Source organism: Labrus mixtus, chromosome 15, assembly GCF_963584025.1.
Source record: "Labrus mixtus chromosome 15, fLabMix1.1, whole genome shotgun sequence".
Lineage (NCBI taxonomy): Eukaryota > Metazoa > Chordata > Actinopteri > Labriformes > Labridae > Labrus > Labrus mixtus.
In genome coordinates, this window is record NC_083626.1 from 23,222,935 (window position 1) to 23,243,869 (window position 20,935).

Genomic DNA, 20,935 nt, shown 5'->3' on the forward strand with positions numbered 1-20,935 from the left:
CGCTGGAAACATCCTGCGTTGTGTGATTCAAGAGATGAAGGTGGAGGTAGAGGAGGCCAAACAATACCGTCCACAGAGCCTGGCATCATCGGTTGGAAAGAGGCGGACAAGGCCCCGGTGTTCACGTCCACTCAGTCGGGGTTTGTTTTCCACGAGAGATAAAAAATCGCGCCTCAGTCCACTTACACCTCCAGGATGAATTCACCCGAAAGGCAATTCGTGTCTTTTCTGTCTTTTTGCATGTGAGACATTTTTCTACATCAAAGGCTTCCCGTGCCGATCTGCGTGCGTCTCTCATCCCCCGCTTCTCATAGGCTAAAGCAAAAACGTCATGACGTAGTAGATCCATTCGTCGATATTAAAACGCTGAACGCTGCCTCGCATTAAAGCAGACCAGATTAATATAGTTTCGTGTATCTTTGTTGCGTTTTTTTTTTCTGCTACGCCGACAAAAAAAGAAAAAACCCCAAAAAAACCTCCCCGGGTTGTGTGATGCGCTGACCGGGGTGCTGAAACCGGACCATGCTGAAGCTGTCAGCTCTACGAGGATAGAAATAATAGCCTCCTTCTGTCAGTTTAATTAGACTTTAATAGTCTAATTAAAAAATAATAATAATAATTTAGACTTTAATAGTCTAATTAAAGGGTGAATTCTGTGCAACAATCATTTTAACTAACGGAACATGAAGATGCCCTCCTAGGTCTGTTTCCAGGTGTTGGGTCAGGTGTGCTGCCTGTAAATGTGAAACCGCAGCTACATCTGACAGAAAAAAAAGCCTCACGTGATGTCACTTGAGTCAGCATTGTATTGGGATAAAGACAAAGTTCATACCAGTCTTGAAGAGAGTGTGCTGTGTTTAAATCAGGAGTGTGAAGCTTCATATAGGCATATTTTTGGATCTTTTATTTTTACTTCACTTCTGTGATTGTTTGCACCTTCCTTCCTATTGTCGTTCACCCCTGTGGATCTCTTTCAATGATGAATATTTGACTCATTCATTTCCACAATTCTTATCATTTAAAATCCTATTCCTCATCTATATCTTGACTTTCTTAGTTTATAGTCAAAAGGAAAGGTGTCCCCATCTGCTCAAACCACTAGGTGGCGCTTCGTTAACCTTGTTTTATCACAAGAAAAAAAAAGTTTCAATATTTTAAACAAAATGAATAAATACCCTCTTACTGTAAATAAATCTCTTTTAAATAATTTTAGATTAATTAACACTTTGTACACATACCTTGCTGAAGTCTAGTTAAACATTCATGAGAACACAATCTTAAGCTTAAGTTTGATGTTCAGTGCAGCTAAAAAACACATCCGTGATGCGGGTTTGACCTCAGACCTTGATATTAACACTGCTGTTTGATTAGTTTGAACTTTCCTTGTACATTTCCCAGCATTCATTGCTAACATATAATGTGCGTTTGAAAGATGATTAGTGTAAAATGATCTGCTCCTCCGCGTTTTACTCTGAATAAATTATGGAGAGTTGAGGATGTAACTAACTGAGAAATGAAAGAAGTGTATGTGCCATAGATTTACAGTACAGTGTGATTTAGCACCAACGAACTCAAGCAAATAATTATCAAGAAAAATGGAAATAAACACGGAGAAAATATTTCTTATCAAACAGAGTATTATTAGAAGGAAAAGCAGGTTTTTCATGATCTTTTAGATTCATCACAAACACACGTACATGTACAAAAGTGAGACTCTCAATAAACACTGAAGCTCAATTATTCACACCAACAACACCTTCCTAAAAAGTTGTGCGTAACTAAATAAATATGTGTTGATAATGTACTTTAAAGTGCATCAACCTGAGCTGTTTCTATAATTCAATTATTTATAAGACAAGTGACCAGTCAGTTTAAGTAAACTGTTCATCAGGACACAACCCTCTCTGATTTGAACACGTTGGTCGATAGCAAATAAAACACAAATCTTTACAGATACAGCTGATCAGTGTACAACTAACCAGGAGACACAACCCTCTCTGATTTGAACACGTTGGTCGATAGCAAATAAAACACAAATCTTTACAGATACAGCTGATCAGTGTACAACTAACCAGGAGACACACCCCTGTGCCACACTGTTTCACAAAGTTGTCTTAGTCAGCTTCTGATGCATATTAAATACGCACTGGAGCATGAAGTCTGGAGGGGAAAACATTACCCAATAAAAACTATTTACTCCTGTTTCAGTTAAACTTGCAAAAGAAAAAAAATACAAAAAGAAAGAAAGTATTATTTCAGGACCCGTAAGGATGGATAACAAGAACCACATATATAAAGGAGAACTCAGAAAAATACTGAGAGATGGACACACTAACAACTATAACACACTATGTTCTTTGTTCTTTTCATTTGTTGCCTTTTTTTTAGACAAAATAAAGCTGCCTTTCCGCTTTTTACTGGTTGAAACTGACTCGAGGCTCAAGTGAGTAAAGTCTACTAAACTACGCTGACAGATTTGAGATGTTCTGTCTCCATGTGCCCGACAAGTTGTAATTTCTTTCTTTTTTTTAAGATTTATTTTTGGGCTTTTTCTTGCCTTTATTGCAGAGACAGGACAGTGGATAGGGTTGTGAATCAGGGAGAGAGAGAGAGTGGGGAATGACATGCGGGAAAGGAGCCACAGGTTGGATTCGAACCTGGGCTGCCCGCCTGCAGGACTTCAGCCTCCATATACGGGGCGCGCGCACTAACCACTGCGCCCCTGTAATTCCTTTTTTGACATGTTCCAAAAAGTCACCAGCAGGATGTATTCAACGCAGGTAGTATCAATTAATGTAAACATTTTTAGGATTTTCTTTCTCTAAATATTTCTTCATTTATAAACACATGTACAAACCATGTAGCACATAGTGTAATCAGAGTGACTGGCAGTGAACACAATATTTTTGCTGCGTCCTTTTCTGACCCCAAAAAGATTGTGATCTCTCATTCTGGTGTTTGAAACTGAATCTCAGAGTCAAATCACTATCAGCTCGTTGTAACCTTCCAGGTCGACACGACGAGCTTCTCCGAAGATGAGGTAGATCCCGAGGCCTGTGGCGTTCACCAGAGTGATGAAGGAGAACATCCAGGTCCACGACAAAGTGACCTCAATCAGGTAACCTGACACAGAGACCATCAGCAGCCCTAAGCAGCACACAACAAAGAAGAGAGGGGTTTCAGATCCGTGTCAAAAACTTAGAATTTACTTTTTTAAGTGGAAGACATTTCACTTTATACAGATAAAATAAATCAATAAACTCAGTGGATACATACCTCCAAAAGCACCCATCATATTCATAAAACCTGTCGCAGAAAAAGAACATTGATGAAAAGTCTTTAAACGAACATTGAGATTAGCATTAGTTTAAAGAAAATGAACATTTAGGCTGCTAACAACTCACCATAGATAGCACCAGCACATGATGGCGTGAGATCCTGCACGTTCACAGCCACACCTCTGAAACACACAGCAGCTAGTAAGCTCCGCAGCTAATTCAACAAGATCAGCTCTGTATTAATAAATTCCAACCAGTGAAAAAATAAGGCAGTAGACAAAGCTTTGAGCGGGTGATATTCTGTCATTTCAATCTCAGGAAAAGGATTAAATTCAACAATGAAACTTATCTGTAATCTATACAATGCATCATATATTATTCCTCCTCGCCGCACAGCTCCATCGTTGTCCCCAAAGTTTTAAAAACATGCAGGTGAGCCACTCTGTTGCTACAAGTGATATGTTTCTTCATGACTTCGACATCATTGCATTTATTCTGAGTCGCAAAACACTTTTACCTGCATGTTAACTCAAACTACAGCACCGAATGTGTATTAATGTGCTGTGTAAAATAGTCCCCAACAAAATGAGCAATCTACATGTGCTTTAGAAATATTCAAAATTAAATTAAGATTTTAAAAAAAAGCTGAAAACATTATTCATCGTCAGAAAAAGTACAGAATTAGCCTCAGAGCACAAATACAAAGAACATGGAAATATACAAGAGGAGTGCAATGACTTAAAAGTACTAGAGTAAATGTTCAGAGTTAATTTAATTCATTCATATTTGATTTATTTGCACATTTCTATACTTCAATACGCTGTCCATGAACAAACAGGAGCAGGAAGAAGATATAAAACCTGCCCCTTTCTTAATAACACAAGTTACTGTTGAAACAGAATCAGGTGGCTAACCCGTTGTTTTCTTTTTCTTCAACAATACCTACAGAAACAATCCAAAACAATCATCGCAGAGACAGATTCACTAATCATTTCCCTATAACTTTTTCTTTATACATTCTTTTAAACTGAATTATATTTGAGCAGCATTTTAAGTCATTATCCAGAAAATTCCACAGTTTCACTGCATTTACTGAAATACACTTTTGTTTTTAATGTAGTGTAAATTGACTTTTAAGATGACGTTTCCGTCTCTGATCCTCCTCATTAGATCTAAACAAAAAAAAACTTTCAGGTTAAGATTTATTTCTGGCTTTCAAAATGACTTATAATGTTTTCAAATCAACTAGATCTTTAAATTTCAACACATGTGAGCTGATAAACAGACTGTTAGTTTCACCTTGTTTATAGGTCTGATCGCCCCCCACACCCCCACTAATCAGGGGCCCCAAGCAGCTGCCTGCTTTGCCTGTTGACAAGCGGCGCCTCTGCATGTAAACACGATGTAAACACGGCTCCGACAACAATACAGCTGGCGGGACTCCTGCTTCTCATTCATTGTAGGCGGTCATGACTCAGAGACATTTACAGAAGATAAACTTGACTTCTGCTGTATTTATGTGTAAAATGTCGCACATTCTTCCTTTAAATTTCGTCTTAGTTTTACAGCACTCTCAGAGCTTTCAAACGAATGACTTGAGGTGATATGTACAGTTTCAATCGACAGAGAGAATCTTTTTTAAATAATCCAACATACCCGCAGTTGAAGGTGGTTAACCCCATAGCAGCAGAGACGAAAACCACAGCCGAGGGAAATGATACAGCTCCAGAAAGAAGCACAATAAACATACTGGATAAGCCCATGGCAAAGGACTGAGGAGGGAAAGACATGCAGATGAGACATTTAAAGACTCCGTTAAACAGAAGTGCAGCCACGTAACCAAAACACAAAGGACTGGAGTTTGTCTTGAGAAAAGCTTTCATTTATTTTTTTCAAGAGAACTTAGTCCAACCTAAAATGCGATTTGTTTACACTATTAACGACGTCTAACTGTGAGCATTTTACAAGTTTCCTCTTTTTCTGCAAACGGCGTTCACTTACATGGCTCATATTGTTACCATGACACCCAGTACTCTTCTGCCCCGGGGAGGCGTTAAGGCATGTGATTACGTGTTCCAAACACATAACACAAATTCCAAGAGGAAAACCTGAGCAGACAAACCTTTCCCTCAACACAGTCACTTTACACGACTAGTAAACACTAACACACTGCAGCATTTCCTCACTTACCTGCATTATCTTTCTCACGGTTGCTACGCCATATCCTGCAGGGGGAGAAAAACACAAGAATGTAACACCTTTTTGTAGGGCAGGTTCAGTTACAGACTTTAGCATAAAGAAACAATACGATGTTTAATACCTTGCTTGATGAGAAAATCCGATAAATATCCCCCACAGATTGATGATGGGATTGCAACAAGCCACGGGATTACATTATACACCCACCCCTGTAAGGATAAACAGGTTCACTTCAATTAAGTGTGTGGAGTGTCGGCAGTGAATGTTAAAGGGTGTGTCTGAGGTGGGGTGAGGAAAACAAATACCTTGGCATCATGAAATGATTCTTTGAAGTATGTTGGCAGCCATGACAGTAAAGTATATCCGGAGCTGGAAATGCACATGTGAGCAATTATCATGGCCCTTTGAAACGAGAGAGAGAGAGAGACAAGAGGTCAGACTGAAAACCCAGCGCTCATGTGTGAGTTCAGAGTGAAGGAATAAAGAACATTATCCGTACCAGACGGCCGGCTCCTTAAAATAATTCAGCCAGCGTGTTCTTGACAAACTCCATTGGGAGGTAATACTTGATTCCTTCTTCTTGGGGATGACGTCACCTGAACCAAACACAGATTTATTTTACACTGTTGTATGACTGAGAGTGTGACACCGTTTGTCATGAAGAAACACAACACAAGTAAAGAAAATTAGCTGTTTACTCAGTGCTATGCGTCAATCATTCCAAGATGTTTATTTACCACGTTCACACTTTAGTTACGTTGGCCAATTATTTTCTTTTTCATTTTTGTTTTAATAAGGAAGCAGTCATTTGAGCGGCAGCAGCTCAGTCTTTAGGGACTTGGGTTGGGAACTGGAGGGTTGGAGGGGTGCCAGGGCACTTCCCGAGCACTGCCGAGGCGCTCTTGCCCAACCGCTCTGATGCGCTCACTAGCAGCGTGTAGCAGCCCCACTAATGCATGTCCACAGGTGCATGAGAAGCATGTCTCTGAATAACAGCAAACAGACCAGTGAACAAGTAAAATAACAGAGAATAAAAGAGTTTAATGACAAAAGGATGCACAACTATGCCCTTCATCTTCACCCTCCCCCGGGACTTTCCTTCATGTCACTCCAAAGCGGGTTATCAATATAAACTTCAATGATCAGTTATTAAGTTTGCATTAATTACTAAAGAAGGCTATGCAAAATATAATTGAAGTAATCTCCAAGTGAAAGAGTTTTACATAGTTACTTATTATTACTAAGCAGAAAGTACCACTGTGGCAGACAGCATTGATATCAAAAGTAATTTTTTTATTTGGTCAAATTATTGGAAACATTTTGTTTTGACCTGATTGTTGCACCACACGGGAAACAAAATGGTCTTTAAAGTTTCTACAAATCAGTCCTAAGTAGACATAAATGTGTATAACAACTATCGTCCGCACACCACGGAGCTCCCGTTTGAAGGATATATTTACACGTTGTGTTGGTGAGCAGATCTTGTTTGCTTCATTTTACCTTTTTTTTTTTTTTTTTTTTGGATCCAGCTCCCTCTTAGGGATGTGCGTGTCTTTTTTGATTTTTGATTTATACTAATTATCATGACCACACATCCAAAGTTCAGGACATTTTACCCGAACTAACAAACTTAACTTGTGTCTATAAGGTCAGGGTTGGGTGGGTGGGTTTTTTTTATTTTAGTATTATTTGTACTCTGTTTGTTTCTCTGTTCTTTACATTGCATGTTATTGCGCTTTATTTCTTAACTACCTTATTTAAATATTACCTCTGTGCCTATCAATATATCTGAGCTTCAAATAACATCAGGGTTACGTGCACAATTGTAATAACTATAAAAACGAGTCTCGAAATATATTGTTGAATGTATGTCCGATTTACTTGCTCAATAAAAGATATTTGAATTATAAATATGCATTATGAATGCTCATCACATTTTTTATAATTAAAATATAACTTACAGGAGTTGAGATATTTCCCTTGATGAGTTATTTTTATTTTTTAGATATTTTTTTTTCGAGATATATTTTCAGGGCCAGAGTGACGGACTAAGCAACTTAAAAACTAGGTGGAGCTATAGAGACCAGATTTAGCCAGGCTTTTATTAAAGATACAACACCCTAAAGTGCCTTGGTTATTCAGGGATATGTGACTGAATAATGTAGTGTGTATGTACTGTACCTTTTAAGAAACACAGCCAGATGATTAGAGCCCACAGTCCAGACAGGAAACCAGTACAGTAGAAGATGCTCTCCCAGCCAAACCAGTCCAGCATTAGAGACCCCATCCCACCAGCTAATAAAGTCCTGAAATACCAACAAAGAGTTAAAAATTAAAAGATGGATGGTTTGTTAAAACAGCATTTGGAATGATTTGTGTGTGTGTGTTTGTTAGAGTACAACATACCCAAGCAAGCTTCCACTGTTCATTGTGCTCATTAAAAACCCCCTCTCTCCTTCCACTACACGCTGGGAGCAAAGACTGGTCAAGGACGGGAAAAATACACCTATAGGACAACATAGGACACTATAAACTCAGGGAATATTTGATGTTAATTCACCCTAAATGAACTGCACTTATATTTCTTAGTGAGGTGAAACTTAAGATACCACTCTCATTCCTGCACAGTGTACACATACAAGAAACATCTCAAGAAAATGGCTTGTTAGCTTAGCTTAGCATAAAGACTTGTCAAGGTACGGGCATGAGATAAAACAACATTTAACAACCATATGAAGTAGGGATGCACTGGTTTGGGAAAAACAGGGCTGATTTTGATGCAGATGTTCAAAATGACTAGATTGCTAATTCCAATGCAGATGTTTTTTTTCTTCTTTTGGTGTAAGACTCACACAATGCCAACATTTTCTCTCATGTTTGACCATGAACACAGATCAGAGTTTGTCTCTGAATCAGCAGTTAGGTGTACTAGACGCCAGCCTTGAATTGAAACGACACAACAGACAAACATCATATCAAGACGCATTATTTGCCGCTGTCAGTCAACAGGACAGATATGAGCCGATACAGATGTTAAACTGATGCATCCCTAATAAGAACATGACATGCCATTTCACAGTTAGACAAACAGAATTATCAATATAAAAGATACTGTGAGCTGTAGCGGTGCATTTGATGGTCTTTTGGTGCAAGCAATTTCCTCTTTTTAGTATGTAAAGCCATTTTAACCATCTACTAACCATCTACTGGGGTTTGCAATCTCTTTGTTGAGAATTTGAACATGTGTATTTCCAAAAATGTTGGACTACTCCTTTAAGTGCTTGGTTCAAGACTGTAATTTGTACAATACTTACCCTGGAGAAGTCCCAAGAGGAATCTGGCCAAAGTCATGAGAGCGAGGTTGTGGGAGCCCAGTTTGCCCAGAAGAGGAGTCACAGCCGTGATGAGACTCCACGAGGCTGCAGACATGAACAGGACACGCTCTCCTCCCATTCTTATATAACAAAAAAACAAGAGGAGTTATATCCTGAAACTTTAAAAACAAGTCACTGATAAATGTTTGGTTAAGGATATTTACTCGTTGCTCAAACAGAGTCATGTGAGGTCAGCCTGCACTGGGTCATCAGCTGTTTTACTTACTTGTCACTAGCAAGTCCCCCCAGGATCTGTGTGAAACAGTAACCCCAGAAAAATCCTCCCAGAACTATCCCGCAGTCGATCTTGCTCCAGTGAAAGGAGGTCGCCATTGACACTGCACAGATTGGCATGGCCATCCTGGCACAGTAGAGGAGACAGGTGCCCATAAACAACATCGGGATCCATTTACGGGCCACATGTCTGCAAGAGGGAAAAAAGATCAGTGACATCTGGATAATTCTTACCAAAGTGTAAACTGTTATGAAACGTCAAACTTAACCACATCAGGAAAGCTAAGTGCTAGAAAAGTTTTGCCATCAGTTGATAAAACTGCGTTTACACAATTAGTTTATTTTTCTAAAAAAATAAATAAGCTAATCCATTCAGTAGTTGTCGAGAAATCCCATTGAAACAAAGTAGTTGAGCAATAAACTCACAAAACTAGATCACCCTGCCTAGAATGAAAACGTAGAAACTTCTTCAAGACAGGAACCACAGAAAATACTTGAGCACACGAATCACTGTAGTGTGCCCTGCAGATACAGATCTGAAAAAGGTAAATACACTCCTGCTCACAGTGAATCATCACTTGTTGGTCGATGAAAGTGGGAGGAAAGGAGAGAGTATACTGGAACTTAGACATCGCTCATGTGTAGCTCAATCATGTCGCATCCCATCCCAAATGTGACAAAATTTACAATATATACACATTATTTATAAGACGACAACTATTTCTCTGTAGAGACAAGACATATAGACAATATAAACAACATTACAGGCAACATGTGAGGCTTAATTCCTCATTTAGTCCATATTCTTTGTACGTCTTAAGTCCTTCTCTGAGAGCACTGATCTCCATTTGTGGAGTGGATGAAGCACAAGAGTTTCCTTCTACTTTGGAAATTAAGAATATTTAGTGCACCAAAATTGCACCAAAAACAGGTCAAAGTTGTTTTATGGGGGTAGAATTTGTTAGTATGCATTTAGTCTTAAAGGTGCACTATGGAGTTTTGGAGAGAGAAATGTGAAAGTTAGAGAAATGGACAGATTCTGTGTATATCCTCCGGTGGACAGGCGTTGAGAAGTAGCATGTTTGCTAAAACATTTAAACAATGCATCTGGTTCGTCCAATGTGATGTCCATGCCACATAAAGTCTATAATAATAATAATATGTTCATAACTTACAAAAACTGTCCTCAGAGGAACATTAAGTCCCTGGAACAACAAAGCCTTAAACTACCAAACTCTTGGTGGAGATCCAGAGAGGATCACAAAAGTTGTTTGTTTCATGGGTATTTTATAGGCTACCTGTTTAGATGTCTCAGTCTGAACTAATTTGGTGGGTAAACAGTCTGACATTAATAAAAAAAATTGAAGGAGGAACTTATAGAAGTATGATTGTTTGATAATCTCAGTAATCTTATATCAAGGCAGTCAAACAGACTAGATTTACTTTGGTTACAGTTAAAGGCATAATATGATACAGAATATACTCTGTGGTGACTTAAAGCCAATCTGTTCACAGTCACACACAAGACGGTGCATGAACTCATTTTTCACATAGTATTCAAAGTTTGATCTGACTCACCTGGGCCACAGGTTCTGGTCTTCCGGCTCCTCTTCACAGCCATTCCTACCTTCTCTCGATGTTTGCCTGTCAGCCATTCAGTGAGCACTGCTATCTTCTCTGTCAGCTCTCCTGCTCTCAGAGACACTCTGCGCTTCCCTTGTGTCCTCTGGCAGATGGCCGAAAAACAGGTCTGACTTGTTGAAACAAAACTCAAAAAAGCACCAGCTACTGATTTGAAAGTACGACAGCAAAGGCTTGATGACAGTTTCACTCGGCATAACATCTGCACGTTGCCACAAAGGACGCGCTTGATCAAATGTTTGAAATATTTTCAGGTTTTTCTTTTTTTTTACCCCTAAAGACATTTCCTTAAAATGTGCATTCATACACAATCAATACTGAATAAATTGAAAATACGTCTGCATGGTTCACAAAAGTTTTATTTTAATAATTGCAAATCTGAGATTTTAAAAATGTTGAATAATAAAAGAGGTGTGAGCTCTCTGGGACTCAGGATTTGCCCACAACTATAAAGACAATACCAACTAAAAATATATTATGAATGGACAACTAGCAGCAGGTTTGTATTTTGTTTTTTATAAAAGTAAACAAATGAAACAAAATAAACACAGGTGCATTTTCTCCCATTGAAAAAAAAAAAGATACACTTATACATGCATTTAAAGTGAAAATACTAACGGTTTTCAAAAGTGGCAAAATGGACATCAAGTTATGTGACCTTTTTCAAAATGCCTGTATAAATTCAAAGTGTCAATGCTTTTGATCATTGTGGTTAATAATACAGAGCCAAAAAACAAGAGTATCAGTTTCACTCTGAATAGATTTTAAAAATGAGACTAAAAGGAGTTGCTTTAAAAGGACCGGTCGTTCATTAGCATATCTTGAATGGAGCAGCCTTTCCTAAGCTTTGAAACCCTCCCTTCATCGAGGGACTCACAGAATATTATCCTCTCCCCCCGTAACATCAAACCAAAACTTGTCCCATTTGGAGCATTTTGTGGGCATTCCTCACTGCAGACTCATAAATCACTACAAGGTAGTTGAACTCTAAACTCTCAGTTCAAAGCCTCAGTCAGGACGTATCTCTCCCCCCCCCCACCCCCTCTCTCTCTCTCTCACACACAAGGCAATTTTCAGGTTTAGAAAGCAAGCGGTGGTTTCTTAAGCAAATCATCGGACATCATAGCAAATAAAATATTATATTAATTATAACGCTATATTACATTAATAAAGTGTATATTTCCATTGAATTGAAAAATACTCACATTGTATGTATGAAATTGTACAATTATTACTGATTCTTGCAGTGTGTCATATCAATGTAAACATATCTTCACTAAAAGAAAAAAAATAACTGTTTGCTGTTTAAATTTGAAAAAAAATTCGACTTGAATCCCCCGCCATCTTCTGAAACCCTGGTTGTGACTCATCATACGCCCAGGTATTAACATTTATATAATTATCTCTATTTCTGGCAATAAAAAAAAAAGTCACGTGGGGATGATGGTCACAATAAATAATACATCTAGCTTATGCTTCAGAAAGATAAAATATATAACAGCAATTTGTGTTTTTTTATTTCTGAGATCAATGTAAGAATCCATGATCCTTTTTTTTTTAAACTAAATCATTTCTTTCAATTTGCAAATACAGCAATTTACAGATTGCACAATGATGTCTTCCCTCTCATGACTGAAACATGAAAAAACAATGTAGCATCTGTTTATACATATATATTACCTGGTTGTCACACAGTCACTGACTGATCATAAATTAGGGGGACGTGGAAGGTGGTTGTTCTTGTCTGTGTGGGCGTTCACTTCGGGTCCTCGATGGTTCCCGTGCTGAGGTCAGTCATTTTGGGATATTTCACCTTCTTCTGGTCCAGTTCATTCTGTGCCCACAGCAGCAACTTCAGAAGTTTCGCCAGTTTGGGAGTCGACTCCCTGTTTTCGTAGTCCAGCACGGCTTGGTTCACCTCGCTCCACACCTGTGTTTTAAAATAAATATACCCGTTGCTACAAGCTTGGTCCTTCAGCAATCATACCCGTTTAGTTCAGGTACAAAAAACATCACAACACTTTGCCCGGTTCAGATGTTCAGTCAGCGTGCCACTACAATCAACAGCTTTATCCATCTAGTCCCTGTTGCACTGTGACCGGCCGTCTTTATGATATAGCCTCTCTATTGCTCCATGGAGATTGTGGTATAGGAGTTTCCAATATAAAAAGGAAATGCTAGTAAAAAGATGTTTTGATTGGGAGCTTTTGGCAGCAGCGCCAAGATCTAAAACAACCACGTGGCTTGCCGGTTTTACAGCGGCAGGTGCGATCAGTTTTGTGGCATGGCCCTGTATGTTCAGCGGTATCTGCAGTGGCCGATGGCTGACTGAACAACTGGAGACCACCGGAGGGAGGGTGTCAGTCTGCTTACATACAACACACTAATGTAGTTTGTGATGTATGATCTATGTAATTCATTTGGTAACATGGTTTGTTGATTTAAAGTTTATTTGTAAAAAAGGGACAAGGATGAAGCATGTGAACAGATGCCACACAACAAACAGTGTTAAAGGCAAAGCTCATTTGCAATGTCCAGCTGGAAACTTTGAATGTTGGCACTAGAGCATGTACCAGGAAGTTCTTCTCCGTATCATTAGACAATCAAATGAACCTGAATCAGCAGTGTGTTTACCTTGTATCCTACTCTGTGTATTTGTGCAATAAATAAATCAGTTTAAAGGTGTTCTACATAGCGCTCACGCAATGATCACATTGTAATGTTAATGTTAAAGGTGCTTCCTCTCTCTCATTTCTCAGTTTTTTTAAGGGAACTCAATGCAAATAACTCAATGCAAATAACTCAATGCAAATAATGCTCATAATTATTTTGAGATTCTTCTTTCTTTCCCATATACAGTACAGACCAAAAGTTTGGACACACCTTCTCATTCAATGAGTGTCCTTTCTTTTCATGACTATTGACATTGTAGATTCACACTGAAGGCATCAAAACTATGAATTAACACATGTGGAAATATATACTTAACAAAAAAGTGTAAAACAACTGAAAATACGCCTTATATTCTAGTTTCTTCAAAGTAGCCACCTTTTGCTCTGATTACTGCTTTGCACACACTCTGCATTCTCTTGATGAGCTTCAAGAGGTAGTCACCTGAAATGGTTTTCACTTCACAGGTGTGCCCTGTCAGGTTCAATAAGTGGGATTTCTTGCCTTATAAATGGGGTTGGGACCATCAGTTGTGTTGTGCAGAAGTCAGGTGGATACACAGCTGATAGTCCCACTGAATAGACTGTTAGAATTTGTATTATGGCAAGAAAAAAGCAGCTAAGTAAAGAAAAACGAGTGGCCATCATTACTTTAAGAAATGAAGGTCAGTCAGTCCGAAAAATTGGGGAAACTTTGAAAGTGTCCCCAAGTGCAGTCGCAAAAACCATCAAACGCTACAAAGAAACTGGCTCACATGAGGACCGCCCCAGGAAAGGAAGACCAAGAGTCACCTCTGCTGCGGAGGATAAGTTCATCCGAGTCACCAGCCTCAGAAATCGCAGGTTAACAGCAGCTCAGATTAGAGACCAGGTCAATGCCACACAGAGTTCTAGCAGCAGACACATCTCTAGAACAACTGTTAAGAGGAGACTGTGTGAATCAGGCCTTCATGGTAGAATAGCTGCTAGGAAACCACTGCTAAGGACAGGCAACAAGCAGAAGAGACTTGTTTGGGCTAAAGAACACAAGGAATGGACATTAGACCAGTGGAAATCTGTGCTTTGGTCTGATGAGTCCAAATTTGAGATCTTTGGTTCCAACCACCGTGTCTTTGTGCGACGCAGAAAAGGTGAACGGATGGACTCTACATGCCTGGTTCCCACCGTGAAGCATGGAGGAGGAGGTGTGATGGTTTGGGGGTGCTTTGCTGGTGACACTGTTGGGGATTTATTCAAAATTGAAGGCATACTGAACCAGCATGGCTACCACAGCATCTTGCAGCGGCATGCTATTCCATCCGGTTTGCGTTTAGTTGGACCATCATTTATTTTTCAACAGGACAATGACCCCAAACACACCTCCAGGCTGTGTAAGGGCTATTTGACCAAGAAGGAGAGTGATGGGGTGCTGCGCCAGATGACCTGGCCTCCACAGTCACCGGACCTGAACCCAATCGAGATGGTTTGGGGTGAGCTGGACCGCAGAGTGAAGGCAAAAGGGCCAACAAGTGCTAAGCATCTCTGGGAACTCCTTCAAGACTGTTGGAAGACCAATTCAGGTGACTACCTCTTGAAGCTCATCAAGAGAATGCCAAGAGTGTGCAAAGCAGTAATCAAAGCAAAAGGTGGCTACTTTGAAGAACCTAGAATATAAGACATATTTTCAGTTGTTTCACACTTTTTTGTTAAGTATATAATTCCACATGTGTTAATTCATAGTTTTGATGCCTTCAGTGTGAATCTACAATTTTCATAGTCATGAAAATAAAGAAAACTCTTTGAATGAGAAGGTGTGTCCAAACTTTTGGTCTGTACTGTATGTATATACTCTTAAGAGCAATAGCAGACAGAACTTGCTGTTGGTTAGGGTAGTTTGATTGCCTCATTGGTCCATGTAAAGGAGGTGGTTAAGAATAGGAGTTGCAACAATGTTCAACAACTGATTCAGCCCTTAAATCTCTTGATCTCCAATCTTACAGTTTGTGCAAGTTCATGTTAACCTGATGCAGACCAGAATATAAAAGCATCAGATGTCATGTAAAAAAAAAGGACAACAAGGGGGGCATGTTGTACTGTAACATCGCAGGGATTAAAAGCAAACATGTGTAGTGTATTATTTCAATTATAACACAGATTTATTTTGCAAATTTGTGTTTGTAATGTTAAGTTTTTGCTTATTATTATGAACATTCATTATCATGCTGAGAACTCAGATAATACTAGCGTACCTTTTGCCGCTGCATCATGTTGAGCAGGTCTCCAAAGGGCGACTCTTCAGGGTTGTCAAAGGCCAGAAGAGCTAGTGTTCTCTCCATCTCTGTAAGACACTCGCGGCTCTCCTCTCCCTGCTCGGCCAGTTGCGTTTGGGCAAACTCCAGTGCTGACTCAGTCTCCCTTAGCCTGATTAACTCAATCAAATGTTGCTGCTGCAAAAAAGCACAAAAAAAAACAAGAAGCAGTTAATGCTTAAGTTCATTCAAATATGGTCCAATCTAACCTGCAAAGACCATTCCTTTTAAAGGGCATCCTGGGTTATTGTGTACAGAGGATACAGTGAGACACAGTTGTCACACACTTGGATAAAGTAACAGAGCCTTACTCTTAATATATTTTAAGAGAAGGTCATGTTTAACACTTGTTATGAGTTGACGCTAGGGCTGGGAAATATATAGAGTTTTTAAGATATATCGATATATTTTCAAACAAGATATAGGGTAAGACAATATCGTTAATATGGATATAGTTTATGTTGCATTAAAATAACGTTACAGAGGTGCCAGGTCACTGATGATGACTGACTGTCTGTCCCTCTTAACCCTGCTCCTCCTCTCTCTCTCTTTTATTGTATTTAAAGGAACATTTTTATTTTATAATAATTACTTTTTAAATTCAGAAACAGGTAGTTTATTTTTCCATGTGTTTTCACTGTTAATAAAATACACATCGATACATATCGAGTATCGCCATTCAGCTAAACAATATCGAGATGTGAGTTTTGGTCCATATCGCCCAGCCTTGATTGATGTTTTCTTTCTTTCATTCTGTTGTGTTCAATAAATCTCAGGGTGTATTTTGTCCACCGCAAAAATAACATCATTTGGTAAAAGCTCATTTCAAGTTCACACTAAATACACAAAAAAAAAAAAAAAAAGGTCTGTGCAACTGTACCTGCAGATGAAAATACAAGTAACGATTGGTGTCTAGCAGCTCTGGGTGTAAGCTGTTAATGAGTGCTATAGCTTCCTGTATTTGCCCCTTTAGGATCATCTCTCGAATCTTTATCCTTTCATCCAAAGAGTCCAGGTCCACACTTGGCTCGATCCCCGACTCCATCCGAAACTTCTCTGCTGCCTCTTTAAATCCCTCTTGAAAATAAACAGACAGAAATAAAGAAATTATGATGAGTTATGAATTAACTTTTGAATTGTAGAATCTGTGCTTATTGGGTGGTCAAGCTTGCATGCCTCACCTGTCACCAGGTAATTCATAATAAGCCGATTCATGTCCGCCCTCTGTATGTGCACATTGTTTAATTTGTCCATCCACTCTTCTTTTGTGATGTCTTCAGGCTTTTCAGCATAACTCATCATTGGGATCCTGGAAATTGGAGAAGCCATTGGAGACACAGCGAAACGTGAGCAAGACTGACACAGCTCGGTCACAGTTTGTACCTACATGAAGAGCAGCGTTGAGGAGATAGAAATAAAGGATTCAGCCAAAATTATGGTGAACATACGATTCTACCCCCAAAAAAGCCACATTAATTATTAAACAACACACGTGGTGTTTCTGAAGTCAAATTACATGTGAGCTCGTAACAGTGACAGTAAAAAAAAAAAAAAAAAAAACAATTCAGAAATTCTCCGAGGTTTCCAAAACAAACCCATTTCCTCCTGGGCTAGTTAGTTAGCAGACTGTGTGCGTTTCACTCAACTTACCGTGCAACACAAAAGCTCCGGAGATTAGCTCTTTTATCAGACGTGACAAGAAAATAACACTGCAGCAGTGGGAGTCCTGTTGGCGCTTCGATACGGGGGGGAAAACAAAAAACATAAACAGGGGCTACACAGTCAAGCTTTTTGAGGCTAGCTAACCAACCAAGCTTATGTGATATCCTCGCGATAGGAACGTCACTCCTGCGACCTCTTGGATTGGTGAGAACGGTGACGTCACGGTTGCCGAGGGACAGTGCAACGAACATGGATGTGTTTTTTTTAAAGGTTTTTAACTACTGTTAGGCCTATACAGCAGACAAAACCCAATTAAATTTTATGTTTTATTAATTACGAAGATATGTATATATGTAGCATACACGTTAATATAATAGAATAAAGATGAATCTCTCTTTCTCAACAAATTAAATGGGGAAAACTCATTGAATTGAAGAAACCTTACAGATAGGACGGTCTGTTTAATGCTCTGATGTGAATGTATTTGATTTTAGCTGGGAAGTGCAAAGCAAACTTACAAATGTGAGACAAATTTACATTTTTAGAAAACAAAATTACAAAACTAAAACACTTATACCAAGAAGAAAAAAAAACACATTTACATCTTATAAAACAAATTTACAAACGACAGAATCTTGACAAAATGGGAATGTACCAAATGTCGGAAGTGACCCAGAAGTGATCGAGTGAGGGGTTGTTTTGTTTGTTTTGTTTTGTCGTTTGTAGTATTTGTTTGGGGACTGGTAAAAGTGTTCTGCCTCTTGTAAATTTGACTCAGCGATTGTAAAAGTGTTTCACATCTTGTAAATTTGACTCAGCGATTGTAAAAGTGTTTCACATCTTGTAAATTTGTTTTGTCCTTGGTAAGTGTTTTTGGTTTTGTACTTTTGTTTCATAAAATGTAAAAATGTTTTTCAAAGTGTAAATTTGTCTCACATTTTGTAAAAGTGTTTAACACTTTGTAATTTTGCTTTGCACTTCCCAGCCACCGTAGATTTTAGCTGGGAAGTGCAAAGCAAAATTGCAAATGTGAGACAAATTTACATTTTGAAAAACCTTTTTACATTTTTTAGAAAACAAAATTACAAAACTAAAACACTTATACCAAGAAAAAAAAACACATTTACATCTTATAAAACAAATTTACAAACGACAGAATCTTGACAAAATGGGAATGTACCAAATGTCGGAAGTGACCCAGAAGTGATCGAGTGAGGGGTTGTTTTGTTTGTTTTGTTTTGTCGTTTGTAGTATTTGTTTGGGGACTGGTAAAAGTGTTCTGCCTCTTGTAAATTTGACTCAGCGATTGTAAAAGTGTTTCACATCTTGTAAATTTGACTCAGCGATTGTAAAAGTGTTTCACATCTTGTAAATTTGTTTTGTCCTTGGTAAGTGTTTTTGGTTTTGTACTTTTGTTTCATAAAATGTAAAAATGTTTTTCAAAGTGTAAATTTGTCTCACATTTTGTAAAAGTGTTTAACACTTTGTAATTTTGCTTTGCACTTCCCAGCCACCGTAGATTTTAGCTGGGAAGTGCAAAGCAAAATTGCAAATGTGAGACAAATTTACATTTTGAAAAACCTTTTTACATTTTTTAGAAAACAAAATTACAAAACTAAAACACTTATACCAAGAAAAAAAACACATTTACATCTTATAAAACAAATTTACAAACGACAGAATCTTGACAAAATGGGAATGTACCAAATGTCGGAAGTGACCCAGAAGTGATCGAGTGAGGGGTCGTTTTGTTTGTTTTGTTTTGTCGTGGTACATTCCCTTTCCGTCAAGATTCTGTCGTTTGTAAATTTGTTTGGGGACTGGTAAAAGTGTTCTGCCTCTTGTAAATTTGTCTCAGTGATTGTAAAAGTGTTTCACATCTTATAAATTTGTTTTGTCCTTGGTAAGTGTTTTTGGTTTTGTAATTTTGTTTCATAAAATGTAAAAATGTTTTTCAAAATGTAAATTTGTCTCACATTTTGAAGTGTTTAACACTTTGTAATTTTGCTTTGCACTTCCCAGCCACCGTGCTATATAGTAGCCAAAACAAATTAAATTGAATGTTTTATTAATTACAAAGATGTGTATATATGTAGCATACACGTTAATATAATAGAATAAAGATGAATCTCTCTTTCTCAACAAATTAAATGGGGAAAACTCATTAAATTGAAGAAACCTTACAAGTAGGACGGTCTGTTTAATGCTCTGATGTGAATGTATTTGATTTTTAGTAAAATAGCCTAACATGGTGCTCACAGTCAGCAGATCCAGTGGGCAGATGAATCGGGCAAATTGCACAACTGCTCAAGGCCCAAGAGCAAGCAGCCATATTGGTACCCAGTAACATCTTGTCTTTCCAAAAGGACTTCCTTTTTTGTCTTGTTTGTCCCTTTTAATTTGCCTTTGTCCTCTGAAATGCAGTGTGACTTAATGTTCTCACGAATTTACTGCCTGCTGAGTAGCACATCTTGCATAACTCCTCTAAGCTTGCTATAGTCACCTCCTTCTCTTTTTGCCTTTTCCTATTGTCATTTCACCTGCTGCGTGTTTTTAGTGTTTTAGTATTATTGTTATGGCTCATTTAGCAGAGGGCATCAGGTGGTAATGAGCCCAGCTGACATAGGCACAGTAACAGTGATGCTTATCAATGTTGACCCTATAAAATAGCCTAGTAGAACAAAATTCTAGGGACCTCCAAATTTCATTTTTCTATAGAATGATCTAATGGTTTTCTGCTTTAAAGCGGAAGTTGCACCACATATAGGCTACAATACCGTGTTTTATTTGACACCCTGTCTTGCAGAGGGGCCCTATGTGAGAATCAAGTTTTTATTTACCAATGTATTTATCTTTTGCTCAAATTGTTGTGATAATGTGTTAAAATAGATATCAATGTATTTAATTAAATACATTTAAAAAAAAAAAAAAAAGCAAACATGCAGGCCAAGTACACCTTTTGCAAGACTAGAAGGTCAACTGTTTTTAATATTTATGCATGGTATGATCCTATTTATAGAAATATTGCCCCATGATTGCATGAATCGGCCTATAGAACACATAGACCTATAACTTTATTTTGGAAGAAAAGCTGTCAAAGAGCCTACAAGATGCCTGATGCCCTTTACAGGTATTTCATTCTGGTTTCAAAAATACAATTAGTATGAAAACAGATGTCCCATGTTAATAGCCCAGTTTTGTATGCAGTCTGATCGCTTTAGGAAATGAACAGAGATAGGCCTATTGCCACGCATTCAAATATGATTTTCTAGAAAAGAGAGCACAAATTGGAGGAAATAAAGGCCGAACATGTTCATGTGAGACTCAATTTACATATCTGCATTAAAACATTAAGACAATTTGGGACAAAAATGGGTTAATCATTTATCAATGACATTATTAGGCTATACTCAGAGTCAGCCTATACACAAAAATTACAAATGTAAGTAAAATTCTTTAATATTTGGTGAATGTTCTGGTTTTCTTACTTAGATCCTTAGCCTTTTGGGGCTACTTTTATTCGCACTTTGGTAGATTAAGGTGAGAAAACGCACTCTGTTTTTATATTAAGCTTTAGCTATAGGCCTAGG

General features: G+C 38.2%; 2 protein-coding genes across 2 annotated transcripts; both read right to left on the reverse strand.

The window, feature by feature from the left end:
• Positions 1-1,619: 1,619 nt before the first annotated feature.
• Positions 1,620-10,825, reverse strand: LOC132989978 (voltage-gated purine nucleotide uniporter SLC17A9-like). Its single transcript, XM_061057941.1, has 13 exons — positions 10,664-10,825; positions 9,078-9,275; positions 8,792-8,931; positions 7,884-7,983; positions 7,659-7,783; positions 5,977-6,073; positions 5,783-5,879; positions 5,599-5,686; positions 5,469-5,503; positions 4,935-5,050; positions 3,405-3,460; positions 3,277-3,306; positions 1,620-3,147 (listed from the first exon to the last, which is right to left on the reverse strand). The coding sequence occupies exons 1-13, from the start codon at positions 10,738-10,740 to the stop codon at positions 2,978-2,980; spliced, it is 1,329 nt and encodes a 442-aa protein (XP_060913924.1). The 5' UTR covers positions 10,741-10,825; the 3' UTR covers positions 1,620-2,977.
• Positions 10,826-11,068: 243 nt separating this feature from the next.
• LOC132989868 (glucose-induced degradation protein 8-B homolog) lies at positions 11,069-17,083 on the reverse strand. The gene is made up of 4 exons (XM_061057780.1): positions 16,865-17,083; positions 16,564-16,760; positions 15,624-15,821; positions 11,069-12,656 (listed from the first exon to the last, which is right to left on the reverse strand). The coding sequence occupies exons 1-4, from the start codon at positions 17,010-17,012 to the stop codon at positions 12,483-12,485; spliced, it is 717 nt and encodes a 238-aa protein (XP_060913763.1). The 5' UTR covers positions 17,013-17,083; the 3' UTR covers positions 11,069-12,482.
• Positions 17,084-20,935: the final 3,852 nt, after the last annotated feature.